Source organism: Callorhinchus milii, unplaced genomic scaffold, assembly GCF_018977255.1.
Source record: "Callorhinchus milii isolate IMCB2004 unplaced genomic scaffold, IMCB_Cmil_1.0 Scaffold5, whole genome shotgun sequence".
NCBI classification, from domain to species: Eukaryota; Metazoa; Chordata; class Chondrichthyes; order Chimaeriformes; family Callorhinchidae; genus Callorhinchus; species Callorhinchus milii.
The window spans coordinates 22,391,983-22,411,518 of NW_024704746.1; the positions used below are offsets into that span (position 1 = coordinate 22,391,983).

A 19,536-nucleotide genomic window follows, 5' to 3' on the forward strand; every position below is an offset into this window, starting at 1 on the left:
CAAGAAAAAAGGAAATTCAAAATAAACATTCACATCTACACTAATCAGCGTCTGATTAATGTCACAGAAAAAGCCGATACCTGGAATAAAAGCCTCGGGCACAAAAGCAAAAGCTACCAAAGGAATAATGTAGTTTGGAATATAATGAATGAGGTACTGAAAGGAGAGACTAAAAGCAAACACTTTACCAAGACTGCAAAAAAATTAGAGAATGACTTTGAACTTTGAGATGAAAGCATGAGATGGTAGCCATGGCTGGAAATTAGCTTTCATTATGCAAATCGTCAGTAAGGGAAAGTTAATTTATTCAATCCATTCATTATTCTTTCCGATAATCTGTCACTTACCCAAAAAAGTAAGAAAAATGTAGTGCGATATCACAACAGGATGCAATGTGCACCACTTTCTAAATGTGAAACAAAACAAACTCAGGTCTAGAAGATCCAGAAAAAAAACAAGAGGTTTACTCATTCACAACACATCACAAGAATGTTTTGATTCTCAAATGTTGTTCCGTCAAGAGAATTCTAACAGTTGACAATTTTCACCAAAGTATTCTAAGCAGGTAGAATCTTTCACAGTTAATCACAATATACAAGACATTGCAGGGGAGAGGATGGGGAAGTAACGAGAATCAGATTTGATCGAAAATTAAGGATAGGAGATAAGAGACGCCTCTTTCTGAAAAGGTGAGCTTCCAAGAATTCCTTTTATCCACAGGCAATGCCTGACCACATAACTGTGCACTCGAGGTGCTTAACACCATTTATAAGGCAATTGGAAAAATATTAGAATAATAAAAGGATTATCGGGACAGAGCAGGGAAATGAGATGAGAGTAGACATATTCTAGATAGCGCTAGGAGACACACAATGAGCTAATAGCCTCCATTTGTACTGCAAATATTCTGCGACTTTCCTTTCTCACTGCATGCCTTTTAAGTATATATGTGTATTTTAAGAGCAGAAATCAGTTTCAGTGCCATGTGGGCTGTGTACACACACCACAGACCTTTTTCACTCTGCCCCAGGGTTCTTCCTAATGACAGAGCCAGAACTCAGTGGTCAAGAGGCATAGGTCAAGAATATCATGAAGGAAGTATACAAACCATGAAATTGATCTCATGGTAGTATTGAAATACTACATATTTCAGCTACTATCTTTAACCACTGGGTACTGTAGATGGAACAATTAAAACAGTCATTTATTTTTATCTTTCCATCTGGTTCCATCTGTGTATTTGAATCCTCAGGCCAATGCATTTGCTCAGTGGGGAGAAAAAATATTTGGTGTTCTTTAAATTTTAAAAGGGCCTCATCAAACAATTTACTCCCTGTTTTTTTCTGCTCTTTTCTGAAGGCATTCGACTCCTCCTTTCATTCAAGAGTGAATTCGCTATCATGGATGTCCCCTGGTACCTCTCTCTAATGGCCATTATTCTTGTGTGAGCCTCGATACAGACTGTTGAGAGTCTATTGAACTAGGGGGGCAAGAGAGGAATCACAGCCAATTTCCAGTCTGCATGTCCAACTGCAAAGATTACCTCTTCGAACCAATTTAATTCCTTACTTACTTCCTTCAGTTGTGGCCACTGAACAATGAACACGATAAACACAAAGCTGATTTTTTTATTTTTGCTTGAGGATGTTTTCCACTGTTCGACTGTTAATCAATAAACGTTAAGGCTAAGCAATGCATTGTGGAACCAACTAATGGGTAATTCTTTCCTGCACTGCCCCCACCTTTCCTCTCCAAAGAAAAAAATGCCCTGGAGAATTTGAGTGGCAGTCAGTAAAAAACAAACATTAATGTCCTTCCTGTTGATTGACATCACAGACCCAGGACTTCACTCCACATCACAGGGTTGATGAGGTTTCCAGGCAGCTGTAACACTTTTGCTTATTTTAAATAAAATTAGGAAGTTTAGTTCCGATTGCTATAACAGCAATCTCTATTGTTGTCAATCAATGCAACGTAAACGTCAGAAAGTGTTAAAGTATCAGGAAAGGAGATTGATGGGCTATCAGAATGGCTATCAGACTGAACTGGTGAAAGCTGCTTACAAGAAACGGTGTGAGCTGGAGAGAATATATTATGAGGATATCAAATATTTTAATATCATCCTCAAACCGTTTTGTATGTATAAAACATTTATAGGATAGAGGCAGCATGTTTGGAAATAAGCAATGTGATTTAAACGTTCCTTTAAGGAACCTTGGTAAAACTGTAGAGACAGCTTTACTCTTCATAGAACCCATATTATACCCAGCATTGTTTGATGCCAACTCTGGCAATGAATATTTTCTTCACCAACACTTAGAGGACAGAAAAGTCGACCAAAATGAAAATGTGGGGTGGGGGAAAGAAAAATGCTAAAATATTCATATCCCCAGAAATCATATTATGTTTAGAAGAGTGCAGCACAAACCTTTCAGAACATAGCATATACGGTTCTTTTTTTTCTTGCTTCATAGGAAGACTCGCTATCCTAAAATGGCAGAAACCCCTCTACTTACAAGATATCTGAACTCTCTTCAACATGACTTTTTTTTTAAAAAAAGAGAAAAACTACTAATGAATTCAACGCGATTTCTTGATGGTTCGATATTTTCACCATTAATCAAATGAATGAGAAATCACAGTCAGCTGTTTTATATTACACTTAATCCACAAGAATTGGATCATGAGCAAAAAATAGAAAATCCTCTCCTTCATATCAAACAAACAGATTTTGTTCTCAAACTTGAATGTCGGGAGTGACATAAAATTATTATGTTACCGCAATCATCACACATATTTCACATAAAAAAATTGACTATTAGTCGGTACTTACAAACTTCCTCTTCTTGGCAAACTTAATTCTTTCTGTTAAAAAAAGAGAAGAGCACAATTTAATCTTACTTAAATGTATCCACCAATGCACACTTTTCCTCAACTCAATGTTGTCTACTTAGAAACTATTTTATTATAGTTAGTGTTAAAAATCATACAGAATTCTGCAGTATCCCTCCTCCTTTACTCTACCTAATTTGAAGATCTTTTCTTTGTGAGCAGCTACTGATATTAGCAATCGCACCAATAACAACACACAGGATACATTACTTCCCAATTTCCCCCAAAGAAAGTTCACAATGTGACGAGAGGAGGGAAATGTTTTCAATTATAACAAATAAATTGAAGAAAATGAATACACATCAATTCTTTTTGCCTAATATTTCCTTTAATTATGCTTTTTTTTAAAAAAAAACTACAAATCTAACATAAAATACTTAATGATTTTCATTTGGTAAAAATAAAATTGACTTGTATTTTGTGTGAAAGGTTGGTCTTATTGCAGATGCTTTTTTTTCTCTGCAGGCAAACAAAAGCCTGTGTGAAATGATCCTTTTATAGTCATTTTCAGTGTCGTACCAAACAAGATTCACCAACAAGTCGATTCAGTGAACCTACCACAAGATGGCAGAGAACACACAGCTGTGAACCCAATAACAGGCGGCACAAGACAAAAGCAGCAGCTGCAAAAACCAAGTATTCACAAAACTGGACAATTTTTGGCAGCTTAGTAACAGTTGATAACTAACAGAAGGTTTCAGGTTGGAATCTTGATCTGTGCTGAGTTACTGATCTCAGCCGAGGCAGCAATTGGGCCACAATTAACCTCAGCGTCACCGGGTCAGGTTTGAGGGGGGTGGGGGGAGAAGTCAGACAGGGTTACAATTGCGGATTGCTATCCAGTGGCCTCTGCTGTGGAAGGTATCATTAGGCTGTATGGGCATCACGCGGAATGTCCCGCTCCCCTGTCAAATTGTCAGCACTAATGGCCGAACCTCAAACATTAATAACAGTCCACACCGTAACCTAGTAACAACAATTTGCACTTGTATAGGATGTTTCATGTAGGTTGAATGTCTCAAAGCTCTCTTTAGAGGAAAAAAAAGAGTAAACTGTTCTTATTGGACTGGGGCGAGGGAATAAATCAATTTGAAGAGCTAGAAAACTTGCCCAATGCCCACGTTTCAGACGCCGAGCTTCTACAGATTTACAAACGTTTTCCCTTTGTTGTTGAGCACTGTCCTATTGCATTGTGTTATTCTGCAGTTGATACCATGGCCCCCAGCCCTGTAACAGGAATGATCCAGATCAGTGCAGGAAGCCAGATCATGCATTCGCTTACACACTGACGCACTTACAAGGATCCTGCAAGATTACAGGCAGTCTTCAATGGAACCTCTGGTTGTTAATTTGGTGTGGTTACAAGTCAATTTGCCGAGCTTACAATACATCTCTCAACGAGAGCTCTTCGGCTGTTGACTGAGGCAGAGCCACTTGTCATGCACACGTGAGGAGACGCTGGCACGGCTGTTATGTTAACACCGACAGTGCATTCCCACCCGTAAAGCCATGGAAACTAATAGTGAGGTATTGCTCAAAGGACCCAATTAAACCACAAACTGTGTGGAACAAAATGAAAACAGGATACCAAGAGACAGGTACTACTCTGGTATTTTCCATTACTTACTCTGCAAAGTCTCCAAATTTGTTCTGGTTTGAATTATTAATCCCTGGAGATAAGAATAGTTCCCTATCTCAATTATACAATGGGTGGGGGGGGACAGCTGGAAAAAGAGGAAAAGCATCAAATGGAGAAAAGATGCTTACTCGTAGAAAGGAAAAGAATACTGTATGAACACAATAATCAGACCACCTTCCACAGTGTGTGCTCGAGACTTGCCAATTATCAACATTTGAATCTGCTCTGGCTTCGTACTACTAATCTGGTGCTGAATTCACACCAATATTAATGAAGGTTCAGACCCGGTTAACAACAGCGAAGGCGAACACATCCTTCTCACAATGAATAGACTTGCTTGACGGGGAACAGGTACTCAGCTTGAAAACTTTCCTTCAAACAAAAAAAAACCCGCTGAATACAATTTAAACAATAACTAGGACAAAATCCTTACCCCACCACTACATGGGTCCATTGAATAGCAAGAAACATTTACTGGTAGGACTGACATATGTGCAAGTACTGACTATACAAAGACTTGTGAAATAGCAAAGACTTGAGTTAAGCAGGAAGCTGTTATTCAACAGTTGGGTTTAATGAATTTAACTGAAGGGCACAACATTTTCATCTGCTTGTTTCAAAACGGGTTCAGTTGAAAATACTTACAGTTTCCATGAGAATTAACCTGTTTCCTTTGCTTTGTTTTAGTTTAGCCACAGCCTCACTAGGCTCAGAAACCGGACTGGCTGTTTATATGTGTAAGATTGTATAAATCATTGCTTCTAATCAGTAAACAGAATATATCACACTGGTGTCATCACAACTTTTCTTTCGAAACGACTGAGCAAATGGTCTCCAAGACGTCAGATTGTGCTGCAGTTTCTTCTGCATTTAAGTGTAAGTCTGTCATGGAAGACTGCAGCGATAGCTTCGTGATGCTTAGCACGTGTTACCACCTGGCTCCAAACATCACTTGTTCGACTGGCATGAAATATCGCTTCCCAGGCGAACTATTGATAATGTTTCCAGAAATAAAAATAGGTCCCACCCAACAAATCTCAGCGATGTGATACTATATGGCACTGCTGCTATATTTCCCCTGTATTTGGACCAGGAGAACAGATATTTAACCCTTGCCTTTACAAATAAGCCACCACGAACCTACAATTTAAAAACTTTCCCCATACACGCATCGGCAGCCTAATATCAATAATAATAATCCTTGCATTTGATATAGTGCTTTTCACATCTTCGAGACTTCTCAAAGCGCTTCACAGAATATACTGTAAAGTGGATTGACGGTATATTTATGCGCAAAACGCAGTAGCCAATTGCGCACAGCAGCGTCCCACAAATAGTCGTGGATTGAAGTGACCGATTTATTATTGTTTTTTTTCTTGAGGGATTATTTTGGGCGTGTGGAGTAAGGAAACTTGCCCAAGGTTTCGCTCTGCTGGGAATCGAACCCAGGTCTCTCACTTACCAGGCAAGCGCTCTAACCACTGAGCTACAGGACTCCTCCACGTTTGAGATTAAACAAAATAATAGTAATCCTTGCATTTGATATAGTGACTTATCATGTCTTCTAAACACCTCAAAGTACTTCACAGAATATACTGCAAAGTGAATTGACTTGTGGGCGAAGCACAGCAGTGTTGCACAAACAGTTGTGGATTGAGTGACCGCATTTTTTTTAAAAAGGGATTATTTCCCCCGGAAAACCGATCCGCCAATCGACTAACAACCGGGTTCCTACTTTACTGCTTGGTCAACAGAGGCGTATGGAGTAAGAAAACTTGCCCAACGTTTGGCCCTTAAACAAAGAGGTGATTGTCAAACTTAGGTGTATTTCAACTTCAAAATAATTTCCTTCCCCTCTTTCCCACATGATTGACCCAGAAACTCGTTGAACAGGCAGCTCTTTGTAATCCTTCCTTTGCCAAGCTCATGGCAAGCTCTCTGCTTCCACAACACTGTGAAAGATGTTGTCACAGATGCAAAACTGAAGGTAATTGTACTCTTCAATATCCAGGTATTTTCCTCAACCATTTGAAAGGGTAGAGACCTATAATTTGCGAGCCTTGCTGCATAACAATACGATTAATCAGCAGCAACTGAACATGTGTAAAATCCAGACCCGCATTACAGATTTAAGACTCACCAAAATAAGATGGGAAACAGATGGCTTTTACTGAGATGATTAAACATAAGGAAATGCAAAGATGAAAAGGACGTTGCTCACAAATTTGCATGTGCCATGATGCAGTCTGGAGTTGGTCTCAATCTGACTCATTGGCCCATTGATAACCTTTTTCCCCAAAGACAGCTTTTCCTGCTAATGCATTGCTGAAATCCAGCCCAAATGGCTGACAAATTTCTGTCTGATGTACTGCAGGTCAATGTCGAAAGTATAAGATTGAATTCAAGATGTCCAGGTTTCAGTGACTTTTGATGAATACCAGAGATGCACAAGGACCCAACAATGACTCTATTCTTCAAATTTACAGACAAAAACATTGACGTGACCAGACGAACAATTATTTTTGTCTGTGACTTGCCTGGAAATTGTAAGATCCTGTAAAACTGATGCCACGTGATGGTGTTCTTAAATCAGCTCTTCCAATGTGATTATAAATCCTTTTGATTGCACCTTTACTCAGGTGTCTTGTTTCATTGCGTACAAGAACAAAAACGAAACAGCTGGGATCGAATCCAAGAGTCATCCCAACTATCGAAAAAGTTGACGGAACTCAGTTATTAAAACTGTTGTCATGTTGCTTACTGTGACCCTGAAATTCTACTCTTGAAGAACATGATTTACTGGACACAATTTTACAGTGAAAGCATGATCATCTGTGTGGAAACAAAAAGATGGAATCTGGAAGATATATAGACATAGACTTGGGATTGATGCCATGACAGTAAACTGGGAGAAGGCTTTACTGAGTTAGGGTACACTGTTGATCTACTTGCCACATTAGAATCAGCGCACATTAGCCAGCTCAGGTCCAAGGAGATACCGTTACCCCCTCCCCTCCCAGAGGAGCGTTATACTTTCATAAAAATGAAAGGATGCACTGATATTTCGCAGCAGACTGCTATTGATATTCATTTACACTGCCGTGGAGAAACACTGCACAATTTCCATTACTTATAATAATCAATAAAATAAAGTTTGCATTATTATTCCTTATGATCAAAACGTTTTAAGAACAAGATGGTTTAATTAATTTCCAAATGAGACACGATGCAACTGCACTGTTTTACAATGGCCTGATGGGAATGGAGTAACGCATTGTGGAGATAGGAGTAAGTGAATAAGTACTTATGACAGCATTACCACTGTCAGCTACGTTCTCTTAAGTATCATGTACAACATGTTTCAAACACTGACCCTGCTTACAACTACAGAACAATAGGCAGTGTGAAAGCTTTATGAGAAAACTATTCATATTTTAATTTTATAGTAGCCACACTAAGACAGGAATGTAAGAAATTGCTAATTGTTTTTTTTTTAAAAAATACACAGGACAGAATGGTCCAGACTTCATGCAGAAATTTGGTTGTTCAAAGGGCAGCTTCACCCATAATATAAATAAATGTATGCAGATTACTCCTAAACCTTCTACTTGGACACTGCATTCCAATCAGGTGAAGTATGTGAATGCAGTACTTAGTTCTCTTGCTCAAAGGAAGATTAAAAAAAAATTGGATTACCGAGTATGAACGACTATCCACAATTAGAAGTGCAATTAGGAACCCGGATAACTGAAATATTGGTCATCTTTAAAAATGTAAATCCTATCTCAAATCAAGAACCTTCAATCATTCGCTGCCTAAGTGCAGCGCAAAACCAAATCTAAAAGGAAGCCAAATTAAGTTGATGCATCACAGAGGACATTAAGGCTTTAATATACCTTATGTCTCAAACACTCGACCAGGCACAGCATATTTCCCCAGCTGCCAAACATGATGTACGATTATTCTTTTTTTTTTGCTAACGCAACATTAACATCATTAACCAAAGATTGAACATTAAGACTGGTCCATCATGAGTACATCCACTTAAAACATGCAGAGAGCTATTTGTAGCCCACATTGTGAGGGGAGTTCCATTTGACGGGATTTGCCAGCTATGCATTTCAATGGCGTTCCCCCATATCCCTGCTCTGAAATGCTGTGATCTGCAGCACCTAGTGCCGTCGATCACGTTTGGAGCTTTGGTTTAATCTGGATAACCAGCACTTTAGCTGTCGATTCAGAAATACATTATCTACATTACATCGAGAACCTTCTCAAGCACTCACTCTGAAGGTCAGTAATTTAATCCCCTAAATGCTTGCATCCATTAAGTGTATGTGGTCTTGGCTGGCGCAAATATTGGAATTAATCAATATTCCACCTAGTCCCTGTTGACCATTTCTTTGCTAACTTGCATTCAAACTATTATTGAGACAGAGTAGAAAAGCAATTTGGATTTTCAATGACATGTGGGTTGTGGTAATCAAAGTATCGCAAAATACAGCAGTATCAACAAAATCTACTTGAAAATTAACTTAACTGTACAGTAATAAATCCAGCCACGCACAAAGAGTTTAGTACTTCGGAAAATTCTGTAGTTTTCTATCATTCTAAATCAGAAGAACTACTGTAATTTATAAAGGTCCAAGCTGGTGTGGAACAATTTTAAAATGAGATAAAAGGGTCTTGCAAATCCATCCAGCTCTTATTTTGCTTAGCAAGAAACTGCTGATTTCCAATTAGTATGGGCAAAGGCCCCCAGCTACAAACTCTTAAGAAGATTTAGCTTCATAGAAATTCAAGACTGAATACAGTTGGGGATAATTTAAAACATTTACTTAACTTGTGTGACGGAGTTCATCAGTACAGCACATGTTATCATTTCATCTGCAATGAAGGAGCTGCAACCTTCAGAATAGGAACTGCTTACAAGTCACTTTACAATCCTGTAGAGAGAGCACCAACTTCGAAGAATCCAATTATAGCCTAGTCTTTCAGCTCATTTCTTAGCGCTATGTAATTTATAGACAGAACTTGCAGGATCTTACAATTACTTTTATTTTCCTGTTTAATTTCCTCCTGCAGGTTTCTTTTAGCTTTTAAAATCAAACTCATTCCATCTTGTGTAATGAGGAAAACCATTAAGTTCGGTTCCAAAAAAATCTATTTGGCAATAAAAAATAAAGTTTATTACAAATGTCACCAAATAGAGGAGTGGACAACATATTATATGACTCTAATCTTTTTGTCCACTTCATACAAGATAATGGAATCTCAGTGGTGTTTTATAAGTCTGCAACCCTAAGACGTTCAAAGGTCAAAATACAAGAGTACAGCTCAAGCTATTCATCAATGTTATTGAAACACAGAAAAACAGACAATAAAACTTTTAAAAATCTTTAAAATATAACTTATTTAACGATACACTGGTTGAATTTGATTGCATAAGTACTGTAGTAACAAGAATGAGTACCAACACGTGGACAAATCAGACTGACTTGTATTGCTCGAGTGCCAGCTGTTGGAAGAAACTGCCAAATTTATTTCAAATTCAGGTTTTAACGCTGGTATCTCTCTTTAGATATGAACTATAAAATGACACACTGCTACAAAACACTAAATGACTGCAGAGCGTTTTTAGAAGAGACTAGATTCACAACATGAAACGGAAGAGATTGCAAAGTTTTTTTAAAAAATCTGAATGCTGGAACTTTGAATCAATTATGGTGCAAAGCTTTTCAATTTCCTAATTGCTGTAATTTGTTGCAGTGGGCGATAAGAGTTGGGAATAGTTTAGTGACCCTCAAGGGAATGGTTTTCAGAGGGAGTTTTTTTTAAAAATATGTAGGTTTGCTAATGATTACAGCAAACTCTTTTGAATTGTGAAGCATAAGAAAAAAAAACAAGAAAAGGTAATTTGACTATCAAAGCCATTTCCTCAACAGACGTCACAAAATCTACCTTATCAGATGATGCAAGTTATCCACTATCTCCTGGATGAAGGTTCTGTGTGGATGGTCACTGAACCCCAAAGGTAATCAACTAATGTTCATCCATCTCCACAATTCAAACCTTTCCCTTTCCTCTGCCAAGGACCACACAAATCATTGTGTCCTATGTAGTATTTCTTCACTTCAATCTGTACTTATTCCTATGAACAGGACGTGAACCCGTTTTAGCAAAAGGAAGCAGGAAGCATTAATATAACAGATATTTAATAGAATAAGACAGATGATGACCTTCAATTTATTAAGCTGTACACCACTGCTGTACATTCTCCTGATAACTAATGGACAAGTTTGGCCACATAAGTAACATTACCTTTTCAATGTCGCACATGAAATAATTTTGTGTCACTATGGGACAATGTCAAAATAGAACTGTGATCCATTTGGAATTTTTCCAATACAAACATTTTGTACACTTTTATAAACTCATAGATTTATAGTAGCAATACTCGTCAACAGAGGGTAATTTGAATCTTACAAACGGGCCGATGGCAAACACAGAACTATGCTAGTCTCCAATTGTATATTATGGTTTTGTTCAGTCACCTTGCAAGCAATCTGCCATCATCTCTTCAAAGGATTTTGAAACAAACAAATTAAATGTTTGAACCTTTGTTTAACATTGGTATCTATTGTTTAGCCATACTATCAAACACGCTGCTGTACAACAACGCATCTTACAATTATAATAATCAGAAAGAATTTTGCAGTAGGTAACAAAATTAAATCAATCTGAAAACTAATGGGCAGATGTGGTCTATGGCTCAGTGGGTTAATGCATCACACGGTCTGGTATTGACTTATACAGAACAGGTCAGGAAAGTCTTAGGTTTGTCATTCGTGGCCCCACATTAGGAGTAGTTGGCTAACTTTAAAAGTCCCACATTTTTTGACATGAAAACTAAACAGAAGATTAAAATTGTTTTGTTGAACTTAAATGAATATTTGGGTCAACTTAAACGGAAGTGAGACTGTGCCAATATGGCAACCTAAGAAAATACCAGGCCAGAGAAAGTACAGCCTCAGAGCGGAGGTAGAAAGTTTAAGAAAAAAAGTAGTTAAACAGTTGTAGTTGGAAGTTGCTGCAGTTGGAAGTTCAAGACAGCAATCAATCTACCGCCTCAAAGGAAAAAAAAACATTTGGATGACAACCTTCCTCCTGCAAGACCCAGCAGAGCCGAACATCAGGATACAATTACTGGAAAGAAGAAAACTGCAGTTCAAAAAAATCGGTCACAGTCAGCCATCCATACTCTAGATTATATTCAGGTTTCAGTTGCAGACAGTCCTCAAAAGCATTTAACCAGAGAGCAAACTTGTCTTCAGGCCGTAAAATTAATTCAGGAGGAGGAAATTGAATTACCCTCTGTGGCAGTTTGGGCAAGTAGAGAAGGCATTAATATTCTTTTGACACTCCACGATGGCTACAGATGCATACGGCCGACCAATTTAATCAGCGTGGCGCCAATGCTGTATTTGTACCAAATTCTCACCAATTCAATTTCCTATTCCTCCATGAGTGATAGAAGTCGAAAACTGACAAAGCTGGGTTGCTGCAATCTGCAATTTGTTCTTGCCTGTCATAAGGTCAGCTACGCACTGTCATAACAATAATAGTAGTCTTCGGAAGGTACGGTTACAAGAGGAGAAGAGTTTGCATCCGAAAAATGTAATTTGTGAAAACTCAAGAGGATAATTTTTAAAATAAATAAATACATAAATCAATAATAAAGCATTTGTGCTTACGAAACCTATACTTTATTACAGCCTTAACTGTTGAAAACGTAGGCAACTCTAGAATGAAAGGAAACAACATTTTGTTTTTTTAGCCATAATTTTAAATGCCTGCCAACTGCAACACCTAAACATTAGTTTAACTCTGGACAAAGATGACAAAATAGTCTGACTTTTGACATAACCCCTTTAAAGTCTCCTTTTCTCCCTCCCCCTCATTACAGAGGTGGCAATTCTAATCAATGCATTTAGGAAAGGAAATGAGATAAGATTGGAAGAAACCAACAACAAATTAGGTGTTGGCACAGACAATGGGATTTTTTTTTATATGTGAGAGGTCATTTATATACCCAAAGAAATCTGACACCACCCTGAAACAAGTCAAAATATTTTGTGTTGAGCAGAATCAGTAGGCAGTGTTATTTTTAACTGTCTGCTGGAGAAGATGATTTTCAAATCTTCTGCCATTGGAGTATGCAAAAATTGCCTCAGATCCCAATGGAAAAAGTTTGCTGAATTCCAAATGAAGAGTTGAAACTTTTTGGATTGTTCACACAGTCCTGCATTAATCATCACTGACAGTTCAATTCACAAAGTGGGACGGGGGGGGAGGAGAGAAGAAATGCTTTAAACATTTAGTTTATTTTTTTAAAAATTAGTAAAGATCCCAATTTATAAATCTCTTTGGTGACCTGTAGATAGGACTGAATGGTTATACAGGGGAGAAGGGTTTGAGAAAATAAAGTACTATTATATACAACAAAGATGGATAGTATAAAAATATGCTGTGGATCATTGCCTTTTTGAAGCTAGGCTGATGCTGAAGAAATAATTTTAGTTCGAACCTGACAGCCAGTAGACAGGAGACTTGCATTACAGCTCAGGTCTCAGGAGAGAACGGAGAAATGTTTTAAAATTTTCAAACCCTGATATATACAGTAAAACTCACATAAGTCTCATCTTTGTAAATCGTACAATCACCTAAGTTGTACCTGCATCTGAGTCCCATTCAGTTTCCTATCAAAACCATTTAGATTTATTTGCACTCATCGTATTAATCACCTCCTATTAATTATTAATCACCTCGGAAAGCCACTCCACTATCCTCCATTACTCCCGCACTTGCCAGTCGGATTGAATCACGGGAGACATAGTCTTGATCCATTGGCCCATGTGCAGATGAACTTGATTTTCCATGATTCAATGCAATTCCAATGCTTGCCGGTAAGCGCACATGTGGAGATGTTGTCTTAATAATAATAATCCTTGCATTTGATATAGCGCTTTTCACGTCGGGAGGACGTCCCAAAGCGCTTCACAGAACACACTGTAAAGTGAATTGACTGTATATTTGTGGGCGAACGCGGCAGCCAATTGCGCACAGCAATGTCCCACAAACAGTCGTAGATTGAAAATGACCAATTTATTGTTGTTTTTGGTTTTGGAGGGATTATTATTGAACTTGAACTGCTTGTGGACTTATCTGCTCCATTGAATTAAGCATGCTCAGTGTACATTGTTGATTAAATTGGATTTTATAGGGTTTATAGTTTGCCTGCAATTCAGACTTTGCATAAATCATATTAAATCTTATGGTCCCGACTGATGCAACTTGGGAGTTTTACTGTGGTACCTTTTCCAATGATTTCAGTCATAACAAAACTAGCTTTTCAGCTTTCATCAGTTGTAATTCAGCAAAGATAAATCTTTTGTTCGAATACATAACCGGTTCAAGCACATAAATATTAATGTGCATCTTTATACTAACATCATACTGTAAAAGCCCCACAATATAGAGCCAAATGGACTGCAATGATCCTTTCCAGTGATGTACTATGTTCCCATGTAATGCGATGAACAATAAGGGGAAACAGCTCAGATGAATTAATGTACGCCACCAGGATTTTAAAAGAGAAGCATTTTAAAGAGATTCCTATCATTTTTTTTGAGACGTCTCAAAGACATGATAGGTGCTTCATCAAATGCTTATTATCATCATCACGTATTACAGTTGTGCCAGGTGGAATCCTGACCTGCATTTGGTCGTCTGAAACATAGCTACACTAAACCACATTTTGGAAGTAATGATGAAATTTGCACATACGGTATTTTATGCTTCAACTTCGAAACCTGAAATGTCACCTGTGATGCAGGTTACAACATATTTGACAGCTTAGACAAGAATGTGGAGGCGAAAATAACAAAAGCAGAATAGATAACAAGTAGGCACATTGGGTAGCAACCGGACACTTTCTACATCAAACTTCTTTAACAATGGAAGATCAGAATTTAGTTTGTAGCCATAATAATAATACTTACATTTAATATAATGCCTTATCACGCCTTTGAGATGTCTCAATGCCTATCACTTTATATTGTAAAGTTAATTGACTGTATATTTTGTGGCCATGCTGTAACTAGGGATATTAAATCTTCCCACTTGACTCCTGAAAACCCTGCAAGCCAAAATCATAAGAGCTAGACAAGTAATGGATAGCTTTACCACTGCACTGTTAAAATCCAGCAGTACCCCCAATGCACACTCGAGGGATCCCAAGCTTTGGCTCTTGCTAAACCACAGTGATTAAACTTCAAATGGTTTTACTCTGAAGTAATCTATCCAATTTAACTTGTATACTGGAAGGATAAGATTATATCCTTGGCTGAAGAATCGCCTTTACTTGAACCTCTCTTATGATGAATAGGGGACACGAGAGAGCTGCTGGTCCTTGCTTTGTAAAACAAATTTGTTAAAACAAAGCTCAGAATGAATGTACAAAGTACTGAGACAGGCTCACAGGTTCTTGCAGTAAGGTACAAGTAAGTGTTGATATGGATGACTGGCTCTTCTCCCACAGTAAGAATTCTAATATAAATACACAATCCAACACATTTTAAATCTGGGAAGTAAAGACTATAATGCAGCAGTATGTATAATCCACATTATCATTTGCATTCTGAATTATTGATGAACATTTATTAAGGACTGTACATAAATGATTAACAAGTCTGGGAGAATTTGGAGTGGGTATTATTTTCATACTGTAAAAGCTGCCAGCACGCTTGCTCCAACCATTTGCAGAAACTTGAATAATTCTTGTTTCATTCTTGTTGTACTGCTTCAGATAACACAGTATATTGCAATTTCAAGGCTGCAACTTAAGGCAGCAATACTGAGCACCATGTCCTGCATGGCTGTCAGAACTACTCTTATACATACACACACATGCTTTTTTTTCTTCTAAAAAAACAGTTTTTTTAAAAAAAAAGTGATCAAATATCCGGATACCTACATACACAGCCTTGAGGCAACTGGCAACGATTCTGGCAAAGAGGCTGAATCCTAAATGAAAGCTATTTGATCTCGTTCCCCTCCCTAATTGTTCAGCTGTCACTGCCCAATGTGATCCAAGCCATACAAACCTGGAAGGTCTCAGGTTTTCAGCCCCGCTCTGTGCAGGCTGAGTTGAGGCACAGCAGACCTTACTGGCCCCTGAGTTGGAGGGGAGGGGGGTTGGGGGGAATATCTCCTGCTGGAAAATGCATTTGCACGGTCATTGGGTAGAATCGAGTTTGACTGTGATCCTGTCCCCCTCCCCGCCCCTTCATAGCTTGCGGATTTTCACGGTACAGACGCACAAATGAAGAACAGCTACTTGGGCAAGAAACAAAGGGCATCCAATGCCAGCAATGTTCTACCCACGAATCCTTTCAGCACATTCAGGGGAACGGAGGGGACATTTGGAGACTCCCTTCAGATTCAAGACATCGTTGTTCCAAAGCTACTTGCCCCAAGTTGTCCAGGAACCAGATGTCAGCGAACTTCCAGTTTACAGGAATGTACAAATCAATGAACAGAACAAAATGTACAAGTGGTTCCCAAATCTAGAATTTAACATGTAGGCCTGGAACCAGATGTAGGATTTAACAGCAACTGCAATTCTAGACCTTGTTAAAATGCTACCGTCACTCAGATTGTAGGAGACCTTGGGCAGTCTATAAACGCACTGTAACATGCATTCTCCAGCAAATCTGAAAGAAGTTTGACTGCATATAAAGTCACAATTGCCAGAACAACCTTTCAATTAATCCACTGACAGATACAGATAGTACCCTTACAAAACATCAGACTGAAGCATTTGTTCGCAATTCATTTCAATGCTAAACTGTTTTGCACTTGGCTGAAGTAGTACTTGTCCAGTAAAATGTTTAACATGATTTAGCAAAGCAATGTAGTTTATTACAGCTGCAATGCCACACAATAGCCTCTTCCCCACTTCTCCCTTGAAGAAGTTGACTGATTGATGTTTGCTATGGTTCCACAGACATCAGCAGCCATCTTCTCAGCAGCTATTTTTATATGCCTGTCTGTTCAGTTGCTATGGGTGGGGGGGGAAAGAGTCTCACAGATCAGCCCAATATTAACCTCACCTACTATTCACATTCAAGAATCACAGGACACCGATTGGGGAACGGATCTCTGGATGACTATATTCCCTTCCAAGCTGCCAATTTGAGGAGTGTATAAAAATAGGCCAGACAACACCTCCACTTCTCAGTTTGTTTCATTCTGTAGGAGCCACATCTATCCCTGATGCCTCCTAAGAGTAAGAAATACCACTTTAGGAGGAGTCCTGTCAATATATTGGTTGTTCATCTTGGATCATGAGTTTTCTTAGTTTACTTGTTCGAATAGTGAACAAAGCAGAAACGTCAGTTACCAGAATGTGATCAAAACATCTCAGTTTGCCACTAAATATATTCTTGTTTTGAATCAGATGTAGTTGGTTTTCCCTCTCTCCCACAAAACCATTTATTAGCATGGTAAAGGCGATATCTTAGAAAATTCTTCTTACAGATTACTGTACGCTTCCAAGTCGTTCCTTCTTCATCTTCCAATTAAATAATCATCACGGTTTTGACAACATAAACACTGCCATAGATTCCAAAATAGGTTTTAAATCTTTTTTTAAAAATGCACACCTTGGAATGAAATTCAAAAGCTGGATAATTTAATGATCAGATGCCTTTTTTTAATTAATCAATCAATCAATTAATTAATAAGTAAATAAATAAAAATAGATAAATAGATACGGTATAATTGTCTGTCGGTAGAGGGAATTCACCTGATGACTGTTCTTGGAGGTGAATCTCCACTGAAAGATGTACTTATGTGGATATTGTGTGAAGACAAGATCAGGCTCTGCTGTGCTGCCTCCATCCTCACAGCTGAACAAGTTTCCGAACACTCAGTGTCTACAGTCACGGTCACTTGGCTGAGGTACCACAAACCAGCTTGTATCCATGGAACAGCATGAGACACTGCAGTGTATGTCGAGGGGAAAGAGTTCAAAACTAAGAGCAGATTTTTATTTACAAAAGCTCAACAAGAATCTTGAGGCAGCTGCTGTACATTTTGCTGACAGCTAGGAAAGAAATGAAAGATAATATGCTCGTAGTGGGGTGATAAGAGGAGAGAAAGATTCAGAAAACTATTCATTGTTGCAAAAGCAGAAAAAAACAGCCCATTTTTATCATCATCCTTGGTCACATCCCAGCTCCAGTCCATCAGAGAACCGCAGAGTCCAATTTGAAAGTTGAATTGAGTTACAAATGACCCTTCTTCCACATCCCGTGAGTGGAGCACTTAATTGTACCTCTTTCTGCACTTTAAAAGTCGACTGTTCTTTAAGCAAGATTAAATTGAAAAGCTACTGGGAGCGTTTTTCACAGCTTTCGTCATGTTTAAATGTTTACTATTTGTTTCTGCTTAAAAACAGAAGAATGCTGCCTGCACTGCAAGGTTTGAAGCCTGTGGACCATGCTGCGACTCAAATCTCCAGATGTCTTATCCCTTATAACAGAACTGATTAAGCTCTTAATAATAACAAGTCACTGAATCTGACCTTAAAAGGCTTTGCCGTGCCAATGGTAAGAAAATAAGCGAAGGGATTAAAAAATTGATTTAACAAAAAAAATGTTTTAAACAATTAATCATTCATGAAGTTGTAGCCTTTCAAGTGAGGTTTTTTGTGGCGGGAGTGGGGGGATTAGAATAGGCAGAATCTCATGTGGAGTATAAACAGTGTTGAGCTGCTTAGGCAGTTTTGATGCTGTGAAGTTTATGTAATCCTACGCATTTTCATGATTGTTGTCTCTGAAATTAACCAGAAAGTAAGCAATACAACTTGAACAAAAACACATGTACTGTATAATCAGGGTTGCAACAAATCCCTTTATGGTTAAAATACACCACTAAACCAGATTTAATGTAGAAAAGGAAATTAAAGCCTGAAAGCACAATACTAAAGGAATGCCATCTCCTGAAGGTGCAATTCACAATCCAAAAACATAAATGAAGCCATCAATTCTGCTGACAGTAAATCATAGCCTATAAAAGTAATTTGCAGTCTGTGACATGATTCTATTCAACAGGGCTCTCTAATAAATAGGTTTTGCCTTTTTAAGATGACGTTTGCAATATCAGACTGGACTAGTTAATTACTACATTGCACAAATGGCTATCCTCTCTTTGTGTTTCTTGAACAAGGCCCAGTGGAATTTTTCCGCAAGCTAATGAGGCTTCATAGAGAGACTTCACACCCAGACGATAGCAAGTGGACATTCCATACTAAACTGAGCAACAATTTTATTATGCAAACTGCTGAAATGTGCAAAGAAATTAATACCTTAAAAAACACAGCTTCAGCAAATAGCAGCCAATTAAACAAGAGTATCGGAGCAACAGGAAATTCACCCACAGGAGTGGGTAATGTTAAAAACAGAAGCACATAAACACAATGTTGGAACTGATTTTCTTATAATAAGCAGCCATACGCTGTTTTGCACAAAACAATAAGAACTGTTTAAATAACAGTCAATCTATAAATGAGAAAATGGTACCAGAGGATATCTGCACATGCATTGGAAAATTTGTTTAACTTCTACTGAAGCTGCTTTAACAAATCTACCAATCCTCCATGTACATTACTCTCCCAGTGATATACTCCCTTACTTTTTCTCCACTGTGAAACGTTAATCAATGTCCTGTTCGCCTGGCCATTGTAGTAATGAAGATCTAAGAATCCTAACCAATATTTTTCTGACACCATTTACTATACCTGTTCCCAAAGGGCCCATACACCAGCAAAGTAAATCATTTAACCAAGTAACACCCTTGGTTATAGATCTGTGATGAAAAATAGACCAAACCCATCCTATTTTTATCCAGATGCATTAGGAGTAAAAATCCTGATCGATTAT

The 19,536-nt window shown here is 38.1% G+C and overlaps 1 protein-coding gene and 1 non-coding gene across 2 annotated transcripts in view; both read right to left on the reverse strand.

Annotated features, from left to right (window-relative positions):
* Positions 1 to 19,536, reverse strand: part of mast2 (microtubule associated serine/threonine kinase 2) — a 126,444-nt gene that overhangs the window by 81,785 nt on the left and 25,123 nt on the right. The window contains exon 2 of the mRNA XM_042335834.1: positions 2,834 to 2,865. Within this exon, the coding sequence (XP_042191768.1) occupies positions 2,834 to 2,865 (32 nt within the window). The remainder of the gene's footprint in view (positions 1 to 2,833; positions 2,866 to 19,536) is intronic.
* Positions 5,956 to 6,027, reverse strand: trnat-ggu. Its single transcript has one exon. It is a non-coding gene; the product is annotated as a tRNA-Thr (tRNA).